General features: G+C 40.7%; 1 protein-coding gene across 2 annotated transcripts in view; it reads right to left on the bottom strand.

The window, feature by feature from the left end:
* Nucleotides 1–6,432: 6,432 nt before the first annotated feature.
* Nucleotides 6,433–15,377, bottom strand: part of LOC128624151 (fizzy-related protein homolog) — a 29,195-nt gene continuing 20,250 nt past the window's right edge. For both annotated transcript variants that reach the window (XM_053651549.1, XM_053651548.1), the window contains exons 11-14: nt 14,833–15,066; nt 13,105–13,209; nt 10,638–10,730; nt 6,433–7,581 (exon numbers count right to left, since the gene is read on the bottom strand). In XM_053651549.1, the coding sequence (XP_053507524.1) occupies nt 7,540–7,581; nt 10,638–10,730; nt 13,105–13,209; nt 14,833–15,066 (474 nt within the window). In that variant the 3' untranslated portion in view covers nt 6,433–7,539. The remainder of the gene's footprint in view (nt 7,582–10,637; nt 10,731–13,104; nt 13,210–14,832; nt 15,067–15,377) is intronic.

Here is a 15,377-nt window from a genome sequence, read left to right as displayed (position 1 = left end):
TCTGTGAGGAGACATTGGTAACATGACAAACTACTTTTTTTCTTCCTTACACGTCCTTCCGTAATTAATAAAACAAAATGTGATTGTTGATAAATTGCTGTGTTACAAGAGGAATAAAATGCTTCAGGACATGCAGTTACAGGAAATAATAAACTTCAGGGTGGTAACACACCACCCATTCATTAATTGTTTTCTATAACAGCATGCTCTGCCCTGTTTTATTCCTTAATTAAACATATTATTGATGTTTGCACTTATCTAATGTTGAAATATTATATTATATATACATATATATATACACCATATATAATGTGAAAATCTTTCATGTTGAAAATCTTTAATGAAATTGTGCAGCAATAGGGTTATAGGTTGTCAATGAGTGTAGCTCTTTGTAAACATTCTGTAGAAAACATAAAGGGTTATACGAAGTCAACATCCCATTCAACAAAGTGCCAAATTTTTCCAATCTAGCCATGACTAAATCACAAACTCTTTCAGCTACCGAAGCCAAAATGACTGGCTGTTCACGACACCCGAGTAGCAACATGATGACATTAATAGTGTGAGGAGATGATTTAATAGTGAATCATCGCAGCTTTGGCCAAACTATATACAGTATTCGGCACGGGGTCTTTCTGCATACAATCTGTCTGATTGCTCCAGATCATCTCTATCACCGTGTTTCTCTCTGTCTCTCTGTCTCTCTCTCTCTCTAATCAGAAATGTGGAGGAATAAATGAGGTTCATGAATGTTAAGTGATGAATGGAAAATTGTGAGGGTGCAATACTTGATTTGTGATGAGATGAGAGAAATTATGTCTTCTTTTTTATGGTGGCTTGGGGGAAACTTTGGATACTGCCAGGAGAATAATCACATGGTTGTAGCAGCCTTACTCGCAAGATCAAGGTTTCATTTGGAGAATGTTTCCATTTTGCAGAAATTTAGGTAACAGTAAATCTGTGGAAAAAAAAATTAGAAATCAATGCTTCTTTAGCTTAACATTGACTACTTTTTAAAAGGCAGTCTTGTTTTTTTAATGCTACATTAAGGCAAGGACTTTGGCTCTAAATTTTTAGAAAATTTTATTAATGCCCTCTGGTGGTGGTATTGAGGCCACAATTGCCGAATAGCCTTGTGATCTTGACCAGAGTGAACCAGAGAGAACAGACAGCAAACATGATAAGATTAATACACCTGCATACATACGAGTACACATAGATTTACAGGTCCAAGTCTTACTGCTAAATATTGCCTACCTACACCTACATCCGTGTGCTAGAAGTACCTAAAATGGTAAACGGTCTGCACTTATATAGTGCTCTTTATTTTTAACCTTAGCGGTTCTACAAAGTGCTTTAAACTGTTTCTCATTCACCCATTCCCACACACACTCACACACCAATGGTAGCAGAGCTGCCATGCAAGGTGCTAGCTTGCCATCGGGAGCAACTTGGGGTTCAGTGTCTTGCCCAAGGACACTTCGGCATGTGGAGTCATGTGGGCCGGGAATCAAACCACCACCCCTAGGATTAGCGGACAACCCGCTCTACCACCTGAGCCACAGCCACCAAAATGTGCAAATACTCGGAGTACAACTTCATACAAAGCATTCAAACTTTCAAATTCACCTCAAATATGAAAGTAAAAGGACAATAAAAAGAATGAAATCACAGAGTTACTCAGATGTAGTGAACATCCAGTCATTTTGGCTTTAGTAGCCAATAGAGTTTGAGATTTAGTCATGGCTAGATTGGAAAAAAAAATTGGATCTTTGTTGAATGTGATGTTGACCTCATGTAACCCTTTATGTTTTCTACAGAACATCAACTAAAGCTTTCTAACAACAACAAAATCTCTAATCTCTCAGATATTAACCAGCGTGATAGTAACTCTGATAAAACAATAAAAGTCGGATTTTAATATCCTAAAATGATAAAAGCTAACTGTAAAATAACGAAGAGGCTAAATAAATACAAAATGTAGCTAAAAACAAATAGATATTAATGTATACAAGTAAATAGAATTAATAGAAGTGTTTTTAGCAATATACACTATGTGGCCAAAAGTCTGTGGACACCTGACCATCACACACCATATGCGGGCCTTCCCCAAACCGTTGCCACAAAGTTGAAAGGACACAATTGTCTAGAATGTGTTTGCATGCTGTAACTTTAAGATTTCCTTTTACTGGAACTAAGGGACCCAAGCCTGTTCCAGCATGACAAAGCCCCTATGCACAAAGAGAGCTCCATAAAGACATGGTTTGCCAAGGGTGGTGTGGAAGAACTCAAGTGGCCTGCACAGAACTATAACCTCAACCCCAACGAACACCTTCGGAATGTGAATTGGAACACAGCCTGTGCACCGAGCCTTCTTACTCAACATCACTGACTGACCTCACTAATGCTCTTGTGGCTGTATGGGCAGAAATCCCCAAAGCCATGTATCAAAATCTAGTGCAAAACCTTCCCAGAAGAGTGGACGCTGTTATAGCAGCAAAAAGGGGAGTAACTTTGGAATGGGATGTTCAGCAAACACACACAATGTCCACATAATTTTGGCCATGTAGTGTATTATAGGTCACTATAATAGGGCACAATGCATACTCGAATGAATAAAAATAGCCAGTCACACAAAAGTGTAGAAATGTACAAAGAACTCTATCAAAATCCCAGATTCAGTCACAAAGTCACTACAGAGTCATCTCTGCATCATCAGCATCAAATCCACAATTCTTTTAGCAGTGATAGCAAACATGAAGGCAATTTTCAGGCACCATAGGTCAATCTCACACAGTCTCATAAATAAGGGTCTTTAAGGAACTCCAGCACAAGGGGGAGGTTCCACATCTGGCTCATAGGGGAATCTGGAGTGTAGATGTAACTCGCCCTGTTAGAAAGGCAGTAATAAGTCTGTAAGACCATAGAGATATGCCATCCATGGTGCTGTGGTGCACATCAATGGCTGCCACATACACTTTTAGGGTAGATGAGGACTTGCCACTGTTAGTAGACCTTGGAGGAAGGTCAAAATCCTAGGAATCAGACAATGCATAGGGCCTATCTGATAAGGTGAACAACATTCACAGAACAACTTTCATTTAAGGGCATACAAGCCCTAACAAGTGGCGATTCAGTCTGATGGACCACACCCACAGACATAGGTGACCTGGCTGAGGGTGCCAAATCTCACCACCCATTTGACTGATCAGCAGATTAGCTCATGGAGGAAGGCTTTATGCCAATCAACTGTTTGAGCTGCTTTAGTGTTAGGGAGGTCTTCTGGGAGTTCACTGTGAGTCTGAGCACTGCACTGTGAGCTTGGGGTGTGGCTGTTTCCCAGATGGCCTGCTTGTTGGTTGGGGCTCACAGGAGACAGTTGTTTAAATCAGACGAGATAAGACTGTTTCTATGCCTCTTGAAAACAGGCGTGGTGCTACGAAAATGCTAAAGGGCAGGGCTTTGAATTCGAATGCCTACCCTTAAAACTTAAGAAGCAGTTGTTTTCCAGAGCAATAGAACATGATAAGTATTTAGCAGCTCCACAGATGTGAAACAATACAGCTTGAGGGATTCAGGAACTGGTTAAACCTTGTGTTCAGGACTCACTGATTTGATGTAGTTACCTTCTAATGAGTGATGTTTTTGGCTGTAAAACCAGCCATCACCAAACCCAGTAAAGTGCTCTGTGAGATTCATTAGTTGTGGCCATCCCAGTGGGGTGGATGAAGTCAGGATGAGGTCTAAAGGTAGTGCAAGGCAGGAACTTGCCTTGGATGAAACTGCTAGAAGATGGAACCGGGGTATGGTGTCTCGTGGAATATCCGTTTATCTGTGCTGGCTTTGTGTTTCCAAAACCAGCACCCTCTTACCTAGAGCTTCCTTGGTAGAAGACTTGAAGGGTGACCCTGGTATACAAGGCAGGCTCCACAGGGCACACATCAGGCAGAAAGTATTGCAGCCAACCACAACTGGCGATGCATCTAAACCAAGTTGACAGAATGTTGGCCCATATCCTGGCCCAGGTGTCCCACTGCCAGATATAAGGTGTCAATCAACTCTCTTACAGTGTGGTCAACCTCAGCAGATTGGAGGACTGTGCCAATGCTAGCAGCAAAATAACCAACATTTTGCCAATGTGTGCCACACTCGATGCAATATCACCCATGCATCTGCACTCAGCATTTGGGCAGTATACATCTGGGCATAGTGCTGTTTCAAGCAAAAAAATTCAGGCATGTGGCCAACACTGACCAGGTCATGATTCATTATATTGGCCAGAAAATGTGCTGCACAGCTTGAACACAGGCTGGGGCTTGTCAGAATCCTCTTTGAAAGCTTTCATTAAAGTCTTTGCACTGTGGCATATCAAACCTTCTGTGGCAGATACCATGTGAATGAGTGTGTTCAGTGCACTGCAGCAACCCTACTTGAGCTACACCATCTTCAGGGTGACTGTCACAGCTAGCTTAGAGCTTGGCAGAACCGGATGCCTTCCAGTTCAGTGCCAAGTCAGGAACTGAAAGTGGCTGCTCAACAGGTAGGTCATTATCAACCTGAAAGAACCTCCCAGCTGCAGCTGTAGATATAGCATCCTTGTGATTATCTGAAGAGGTGAGAAAGAAACAGATCCCCAAGCTATAAAGAGGGATCTGTTGAGAAGTACAAATCTTCAAATTACACATTCTCACCTCCTGGATCATTGATTTCAGCTGTGCCATGTCTGTCACCAAGTCGTTGATTCGTCTAGAGAGTAGCTCATTCTATTTTCTGGACTTCTTGCTGTGCTTGACATTTGCTGCCAGGCCTGGGCGTTTGCAACTAGCGACCAGTTTAGAGGGACTTGGGCCAGATTTGACTGTGAGCCAGGATTCAAATCTGCCAGCCAAACAAACTGTGGCGAAATTGGCATCATCACACAAACAACCCTCACAATACAGTGAATATAAACTACTTAGCACAGGTCAAACCACTCACACTGCAGAGAAGAAATGATTAACTTCCTGGAGCCCATAGAGATGAGCATCCATATACAAGAACAGCAACTGCCTAAATGCAAAATGGTAATGCTCACAAGGAAAAACCGACCCCCGGTTAATGGATGCTATGTCCAGTAGTGTTTTACAAACCATGTTTGTATTATAGAAGAATAGCACTCACTGAAGTATAAAAGAATGACAGGAGGCTATCCCCAGCTGGAGGACAGCACACCTGTAACTCCATCTGTGGTCACAAGCTGCTCAGCAGATAACTCCATGCCATGGTCGTGTAGTCTGATATGCACACAGGCAACACTGAGAAAGGGAATGATTGGTGCATGACGGCGGTGACTTTGTTGGAAGGCCTATAATATGAATAATAGATACATTATTGGCAATTGAGAAACACACACGTTTCCTCAAGCTCATTGTTGAGATTTTTGGAATTGCTACATGCAGGCACAAATAGTTTAAGCTGTTTATTTATTCTTCAAATTTCCCCCTGCCTTTGAGTACACCTGTAGTACTGGAAAGACTAGCTCATGTACATATGCTGGGTAATGACGGTTAAATTAGAAATGTTTCTATTATACAACTTTATGTTTATAGTACAAGTCTTCAAATGACACAAACAGTTGTCATTTATCTAATAAAATAAAAATGGCTGGAATAATAGCAATACACTTCGAAATCCTCCAGGATGATCCTCAGGGGTATAACTCCGGTGTCCGGGTGAAATTCCCCTATTGGCCCTTCTCTATCATGGCCCCTTAATAATCCCCATCTCTGAATTGGCTACATCACTCTCTCCTCTCCACTAATAGCTGGTGTGTGGTGGGAGTTCTGGTGCACTATGGCTGCCATCGCATCATCCAGGTGGATGCTACACACTAGTGGTGGTTGAGGAGATCCCCCCTCCCATACTATGTAAAGCGCTTCGAGTGTCTAGAAAAGCGCTATATAACTGTAACTGTAACTGAGACTGATACCTCCACAACTTTCCCACATGCGGGACAAAAATGCCCCTTATCTATCGGTAAGAGAGGATAACTTTAATACCGCTGCATGCAACCATTTAAGACGAAGCACATTTTCAACTTTGAAGATGGCTAAACTCACAAGCTGTAAAAGGATCATGTTGTTTTTTCACTCATCCCTCTACGCATCACCGTATCTTTACTAATCTTTATTGTATAGATAGCATCATGGAAATTGAGTGAAGGTTTTGTTGAGCACCTTTGTAAGGCAAGAATGAAAGATTTTCACTAGTAAACACAACAATAACAGGACTGCTAGCTGCTGCTATGGCAGCAGTGAAGTGGAAAAAATAAAACCTTCAAAACTACAAATTATGAATTCTAAGCTTCAGACAGATAAAGATTCCATGTGGAACGTTTTGTTCCACAAAGACTAAAGACGAGATCCTACATCTCTCACACACGCCACCAACATAAACCATAGAACACTTTGTTTTATTAGTTTTCCTTGATGAGAAAAATGTACATTTTTGACTTAATGTATATTCTTAAACATTCTTTAAGCTGTTACAAAATGAGAATGTATTGGATGTGGTTGGGGATGGCAAATAAAAACAAGCACCTATTTTTCAACAGACACAAAGTACCAGCTATTCAACAAATCACCGCAGTCACACATATTAAATAAATAGCATTCATTCTCACTGATACAACACATCATTTACACCATGAGATGAGTGGGGGGGGGGGGGGGTATAGATAAAACCTGATTTACAAAAACAGGGTGGGGAAAAAAATGACAAAACAAATCTTGGAATAAAACAAGTGCCAAGGACTAAATGTTTTATACTATGGGAAATTAGATATCTGCATTAAAATAGTGGTTTCACAAAGGATGTGATTTATGATACTCAACACTGTATTCTTGGTTAATAAGCATGGAAAAGTGACTGTGCTGTAGTTAATGCTTAAAAACAGGATTTAAAACAGAATATCTGCTACTGTATGCACTGATTCATATCTTTTTGTAGAATTGGAATATGACATTGATTAAACACCTAGAAAAAGTTAAATGCGGTTTCTCTGATATGTCGAAATTAAAATACCTGATCCTTTAGCAAAACAATCAAGAGTACAAAAGGGAATCAAAGACGAATATCGTTAAATTAAATTAAAAAAAAAAAAAAAAAAAACCCAGTCAAGGCTGCAATATTCCAAAGCCTATTATTATCCTATAATAGTTATTTCAACACTGAAGTTATGGTTGATGGACACAAAGCTTTAAATCAAATGGCACATTGTGAAGGGAAAAACAACGACAACAACAACAACAACGACAACAAAAAGATTCTGCACAATGGTGAAAAAAGCCTTACACAAACCAGAGGCTGAACATTCACACTGACTTTTGGCAGTAATACATCCTTTTGTCAATCAAGTAAAATGTAAGAGGACGCAATTGCCACACTTCCCTCGTCTTCTTCACAAACTTACAGAAAGGAGGCCGGGCCTCAAAGTGTCCATCGGTCACACAGTCTGTCGTGTTAATGATCAATGTATAGAAGTCCTAAATGTAACAAATATTATCGGATCCTTGTGAAGAGGTTCAACACTGATATCGATTCCTGGAGGAGGAAAGAAAGAGAGAGAGAGGGAGAGAGATGAGAAACACGTAGAAATAGACATTTTCACATTGTCACAATGAAACAATTCATATGATTGTTAAAGTCACTCAAAACCCAAAATGAGGGAATGTTATTCTTAATTATACCAAAGCCCTGTTCAATTCAGATTTTTAAAAAACATTTTCGTAAAAGTCAATGGTAAAACTGTAGCTAGGTTTTCCGACACGGGAAAGTCTTTGAGACTTTGTGCTGTGCAGTTTCTCAGGAACGACTGCTATAAAATCAGTAATAACAACATTAAATGTAAGTGTAAACTATAAATACGTTCAGTTTTTCAAATTGGTGCGTTATAAGAGGAATAAAACTTGACTTCGGGTCGCACTACACCGTCACTTTGTTGATTATTTGTCTATAACCAGTCCCTCCTGGATTTTGCGGTCGCAGAAATGAACGCAAAAATCAAGCAAACTCCGCAATATTCAGAGAGGCTTGCAAGCTTTCCAAGTCACCGCAGATTTTCTGCAAATCTGGGCAAAGATGTGTCATGTGACATCATCACAATGAGCATTCAGGAAAAGCCCTCTTCAATTCACGTGCGTCGAAAACAAGTACAGCTAAAAGGTCTCATTTACCAACAAACATCACTGTGAAAGACCAACAAAACCAATTTGTGCGATTGCAATCTCACCAATTCAAGTAGTTTTCCGCCAAAAAAAAGCAGGAAAAAAAACTCCGCAAGTGCCATCGCAAATTTTGAAAAAAGCCGCAGCAATATCAAACATTTTTAGTTGCAACAATCACAAAAAATAAAAAATAAACTCTGCAAAATCCTGTACAGACTATATAACTGCACACCCAGTTGTGTTTTATTCATTAAATACAGTTGCAATCAAAACTATTCAACCCCCATTGGAAATCAGGTTTATTGTCAAAATGTACAGAATTTCAGCTGTTTGCAATGAACAAATCAAACAAAGGCAATTGAAATAGTTCAACACAACGAATGCTTCAAGTGGTTTCCCCAAATTCAACTGAAAATGCAACTTACAATGACTTCTCCAGTCTCAAAATTATTCAACCTCCTGAATAGATTCCCCCACAACAGCACAGGTATGCAAAACAGGTGTTGTCAAGGGCTTCATTAGTTGCACCAGGTTTGCTTGAGCTGGAACACATGAAATACCTGAACTGGCTAGGGGCAGAAAAGGCAGGTTGTGAAAAACCCTCGAGTGACTGCAAAAGACCTGCAACAAGACTTGGTGGCAACAGGCACTGAGGTTTCAGTGAGCACAGTAAGGAGTGTACTAAACGCAGAAGGTTTCTATGCCAGAACTCCAAGATGTATACCAGTACTGACCCAAAAGCACAAGAAAAGTCGGCTCTAAATCATATAAATAAGCCACAGAAGTTTTGGGATTCTGTTCTGTGGAGCGATGAAATAAAACTGGAACTTTTCGGCACGATGGATCAGCAGTATGTCTGGAGAAAGAAAAATGAAGAAACAACACTCTGTCCACAGTCAAGCATGGTGGTGGCTCAGTGATGCTCTGGGGCTGCTTTGCATCCTCTGGCACTGGAAACCTACAGCGTGTGGAAGGCAAGATGGATTTATTGAAGTATCAGGAAATCCTAGGAGAAAACGTCATGCTGTCTGTGAGGAAGCTGGAGCTTGGGCGTCATTGGAGTTTCCAACACGACAATGATCCCAAGCATACCTCAAATTCCACCAAGGCTTGGTTGCAGAAGTCCTGGAAGATTCTACAGGGCCATCACAGTCACCTGACTTGAACCCCATAGAAAATCTCTGGTTGGATTTGAAGAAGGCGGTTGCAGTGCACAAACACATCAATTCCCCAAGGCCATTGTTCTTGGGGAATGGGGTAAGATTCCTCAGGAACGCTACCAGAAGCTATGCATCTCGTTTGCAGCAGGTCATAACAGCAGAAGGGTGCTCTACTAAGTACTAAAGATGCTTGCCATGAAGGGGTTGAATAATTTTGAAACTGGAGAAGGCATCATAAGTTGCATTTTCAGTTGAATTTGGGGAAACCACTTGAAGCATTTGTTGTGTTGAACTATTTTAATTGCTTTTGTTTGATTTGTTCACTGCAAACAGCTGAAAGTCTGCAAATTTTGACAATAAACCTGATTTGCAATGAGGGTGGTATAATTTTGATTGCAACTGTAGTAGTCACACCAGCTAAGATCTTCATATCCACCCACCCTCATGAGAATAGCGAGATACTATTTGGATTTCATTGTTAATTTCATTTTTCCCCTCCGTAATTTAAGTCGTCAAGCCTTACTCATGTGTACCGCATAGCAGTCATGGAGCGGTCATTAAATCCTATTAGAATGAAATTGCATTTTCGTATTTCACAAATTCCCATCGTTTCCTAAACACGCCACGCAGCCGTTACATAACCGTGCGCAATTAAAATATCAGTGTTCAACGTTCTCGTGTAGCGCTGCATCAAATGGTTAAATGACAGCTTGAGTGCGTGCGAGTGAGTGCATGAAACAGCGCGAGTCTGATGTCGGCGGTTTGAATGTAACTCGGTGTCTAACCAGTGACATCTATTACAAATACTGTGATGTGACAGAAGGACTGAGCAACACAAAAAGACAAATAAAGACCGTGACATTCTGCTGCATTATTCACAGTGTCTGTGCAATAACAAGTGTGCAGAAATTCACATTCATTCAATAATTCATTCATCTTTATCAGTAAAACTCTTCAAGCTTTTTTTTCCCCTCCCACACTCTTTTCCTACGCCTACGTCCGAGGCTGTTTCGCTCGTTCTGTATGCAGCAAATCAGGGCGTGCTATGACAAAATACGGCATGAATTTCACATGAGGATATTATAATTTTAGGATTTCAGGCTGGTGACAGCCCTCTGACACGACCTTGTCGTCGCCCTGTCGCCTTGTATTCCTTACTCATCCCCTTTCATTGTGTTAAAAACATGTACAGAACATCCTTCCTACCCCAGCTCTCGTTGGAAAAAAATGTATCCATACTGCATATTTGAATATCATCTATGCCTAATGATACCTTGGTAGATCTTGTTTTGCTGAAGACGTTCCAGAAGCGCAGAGTCTCATCTCCTGCTCCTGTGACTATGGCCTCTCCGTCTGGAGACATGGCCTGCAGGAAGTCAGTACAAAATATTTCCATCATCTCACACGACAATTAAAACTGAGACCATTCAACTAATGACAAACAATCATTGGTTTTGTTTGTATGGACTGAAACCTTGATTTTCTAAAGGTTTGAGTGTTAAAAAAACAAAAAAGTACAAGCTTTATAATACCGGGATAAAAACTCAAACTGATTTGCTAACAAGGTCTAGGGATGATGACTCATTATAGAACTAAAGTTGGTTTTGGATTAAATATTCACTGTTTATTCGCACCTTTGATTCAAACAGCATTTAAAATGACTTTTGAAAAGGTTTTGACAGATTCCCTACGCTACACCGTTTCACATCTGGCCAATTCCCAACTACTAGCCAAATCTCCTGCTCAAACTTCAACTAACAGGGGAATGTGAAGGTTAACACGTGCTTCCTCCAAGACACTTGAAGCTAGCCAACCTCATCTTTTTGAACTGATCATGCTGCATCTATGTGCTGCATCAATCTGCCCTCTTCCACATACAGTCCTCTCTGAAAGCATTGGAACGATAAGGCCAATTCTTTTGTTTTTGCTATACACTGAATACATTTGAGTTTGAGATCCATCCATTTTCTATACCGTTTATCCTACAGGGTCGCGGGGAACCTGAAGCCTATCCCAGGGAGCATGGGGCACAACGTGGGGTACACCCTGGACGGGGTGCCAATCCATCGCAGGGCACACTCACATACACATTCACACACCCATTCACACACTTTGGACATGCCAATCAGCCTACCATGCATGTCTTTGGAATGGGAGAGGAAACCGGAGAACCCGGAGGAAACCCCCGCAGCACGGGGAGAACATGCAAACTCCGCACACACAGGGCCGCGGTAGGAATCAAACCCCCAGTGGTGTGAGGCGAGGTGTGAGGCGACGTGCTAACCACCAAGCCACCGTGCGCCCATATTGGGTTTGAGATCAAAAGAAAAACATGAGAAAACAGATCAGAATGTCAGCTTTCATTTCCTGATATTTACATCTAGATGTGTTAAACAACTTTGACAGTACACATTCAGACCTATTACTTCTTTAAACAATCAATTTAACCTATCAGTCATGTGTTCCAATATTTTTGATCAGGGGGGACGACTTATATATGTGTGCATATATATATATATATATATATATATATATATATATATATATATATATATATATAGGTACCATGTTCTAAATTGTTTAACACATCTAGATGTAAATATGAGGAAACGAAAGCTGATATTAGGATTTATCGTCTCATATTCACGTGTGAAAAATTGGCCTTGCCATTCCAATACTTTCGGAGGGGACAGTACATGAGCTCACAGATGCCCGCAATTAACTAGTATTGCTGTGATTGAACAGGGAGAGAGAGTGTCTCTTGGGAGCCTTGAACTTTTTTTTTTTAAAATAGCCTAGCTGAGTTTTAGTTTCAGTTCTCTTCGATATCTGAAACTGCGCCCTCTATTGAGAACAAATAACATATGAACACTTGTATAGTTTCTTTTAATGCACTCTTTCTAACATGTTATCGCTTCTATAATAACGGCACATTCACAGAGTCTTGTGTTGTGGATGCGCCACAGAAATGGATTAAAACATCAAGTGTAACTGCTTGTGTAAAATACGGTGAGATTTTACAGTGAACTGTATATTTAGCGTTTTTGGAACGAGAGGCCATTGTCAGTGCTTTGTAACGGTCAGGAGTAAAGTATAAGTAACTTAAGCTTTCCGACACATGAAAGCTGGGAGCGCTTTGAGGTTTCTCTGCAACATGACGCTGCATTTTTATTGTCTTATAAACTTCAAGAGAAAGAGAGAAACTGGCGGGAGGACGACTGTTTTGAGCTGCACTCCATGATGTTTTATTCTTTAGTTTTAGACTCCTAGTTTCCATGTGACCTAATGCAAACAATTCTTCTTTACTAATCACTACACAGTCAATTTTCAGACTGCTTGGGCAGATTAGTGCCTTTAGTCGTCTTTGTACATAAAAATCCTCAAATGTGGAAATTAACATTCAACTGAACACAGCAAGATCATATATATATATAAAAAAAAAGAACAGTTTGTAAAGAGCTCAGCTTCACTTTCAGACACATTATTAACCCTTTCTGGAAGTCAACAGCTTCCAACACCCTAGTAACCTCTAGTATTTTTGCATTCTGGTTCCTCTAAAACATGGCAACAAGTAAGATTACATGCCCCCAGCACCTTTCACACTCAGCAGGAGTAAGAATGAGTTGTTCTTAGTTTACTGTTTCCACAAACCAATGTTAGGACAGTTTAACATCAGGAGAACAACAGAGTGAAGGCATATTGAATAATTCAGACAGGTGTGCTGTGCAGGTGTTCATTACCAGGTAGAGAACTCTGTAGGAGTGGCCGGTGAGCTTGGCCACCTGTGTCAGAGAGGGGTACTTCCACACCAGGATCTGATTCTGAGAGTAACCGTGTGTGCTGACCTGAGAGCAGTGTATCGAGAAAAAGAGCAAATACAGAGACAGGTTTACAGGCACGACATGCTGTTTACACGTGCTGTGATGATACCTAGGTTAAACTGGTACGACTGGGACTCAAACTGCAAGTCAAATTGAACCCCAACAGTAATACTATGGAGAAAAACACAGTGTCCAATGACTTGTGGATTCCAATCACATCATACATTTTATATGCTATATGCTGCATATCAGTTGAAGGGACCTTGCACACACTGGGATTAATAAAAAGCACACTTGGCACAGAGATGTCCTTCCATCACACAATTTGCACTGTGACTTTTACTGCTGTGTGCATTTTGATGAGTCCAGTGGCAATGGCCTGAACACAATATGCTCCAAAGTTTTTCCAAGCAGTTCACCTCAGATTAAAATATAAAGTTTATGAGTCGAGTAAAACGTTCTTAAGTCTTAAGTGTTCTATGCCATCAATAGCAGAGAAATTATCGCCTTACAGTTGGATTGCGTTCTGTCTGAATTGTGAGTCGCTTTGGATAAAAAGGATAAATAGAATACCAAATGTAATCATGCAATCCCACAGGCCTGCCTTCACAGGTAATGATAACTATAGAGTATCTGCAACTGGTACTGGCTGATTGATCTTTTTCCTCTCATCCAGTTCACATTATACATAATTATTCTATCCTATATGATGTCACACATCACGAATAACAAATTATAATGTCACACATCGAGAATAACGAATTAAGATGTCACACATCACGAACAACGAATTAAGATGTCACACATCACGAACAACGAATTAAGATGTCACACATCAAGAATAACGAATTATGATGTCATACATCGAGAATAACCAATTATGATGTCATACATCGAGAATAACGAATTATGATGTCACACATCACGAATACCGAATTATTATGTCACACATAAAGAATAACAGTTTATTAGGTCACACATCAAGAAAATTTAATTATGTCATCACACATCAAGATTCCTTACACTCAAGGTGCCTTGGCCAAAATCAACCTTCACCAGTTTTTGAAAGCGACTCAGCATAACAGACTCAAGATAAAGAACTGACTAAATCCCTGATGCACAACTGGATTGGATTTATGTAGTGAGATGATCTAGGTTAACATTCCTAACATTCCTAACATTCCTTTGTGTGAATAGCAGTGTATTAGACCAGGGGTTCTGAAAACCCCCTGCCCTGCACAGTGTGACATTCTCTCCACCATCAACACACCTGGCCCTCCTCATTAAGGGCTTAGTAATTAGCCGATCAGTTGGATCAGGTGTCGAACAGTAGGAAAAAAACACAAACTGTGCAGGGCAGGGGGTCCCGAGGACTGGAGTAAGAACCCGGTGTTAAGCCGGTTTTACGCTGTGTGATTACAACAGCCTTTTCGATCATCAATCAGCGTGATCTGGGTGACTCCAGAAAATGGTGTCGTATAAACAGAAAATGTTTTTTCAAAATGAGCTTGAAATAATAAGAATAATTTTTGTCCTGTGCATTAGCATGTCACATTTAGGTTTTGCCACTGCCACTATCATACTTGTAGCTAGCTGTCCCATGAGTTCTGTGTAATCCTATGCCGCATACCAGGAGTAACTACGTACCAGTTCATTGGTGTGTTTGGACCAGGCCAGGTTGCAGACCTGCGAGCCTGTGTCTGTGCACTGCAGTGGCTGCCCGGTCAGCGTGTTCCAGAAGCGGATGCAGCGGTCCGCAGTGCCGCCCCCAGATGCCAGCAGGCCGTGCTGATGAGGAGACCAGGAGATGGCTTTCACTGCTGCTGAATGCTCTGTGTATTGCTGCATGGGTAAGACACTTGAGTGATTCCAGACCAGCAGCTACAGAGGGAAAGAAACGGATCAAAATTATTACCTTGTGACAAAATTGTTCTGTGGCACCCTGCTCTATCACAGATGTCAAGGTGAGGCACATCCTGACCCAATACAGCATATGAGACCACAAGCACTCCCTCTCTATGAACAACAATTTTAAAGCTCTCTAAAACAGAAATTGGAAACACTATGATGAGGAAAAAAAGGTGTTTGTTTATATTTAACTATACTATACACTGAAAACGTTTAGGCTTGAGATCAAGAGATGAATATGAGACGATACATCAGAATTTCAGCTTTCATTTCCTGATATTTAC

The sequence above is a fragment of the Ictalurus furcatus genome, chromosome 20 (genome assembly GCF_023375685.1).
Source record: "Ictalurus furcatus strain D&B chromosome 20, Billie_1.0, whole genome shotgun sequence".
Taxonomy (NCBI): Eukaryota; Metazoa; Chordata; class Actinopteri; order Siluriformes; family Ictaluridae; genus Ictalurus; species Ictalurus furcatus.
The sequence above is the reverse complement of the archived record's forward strand: the minus strand, read 5'-3'. Positions and strand labels throughout refer to the sequence as shown.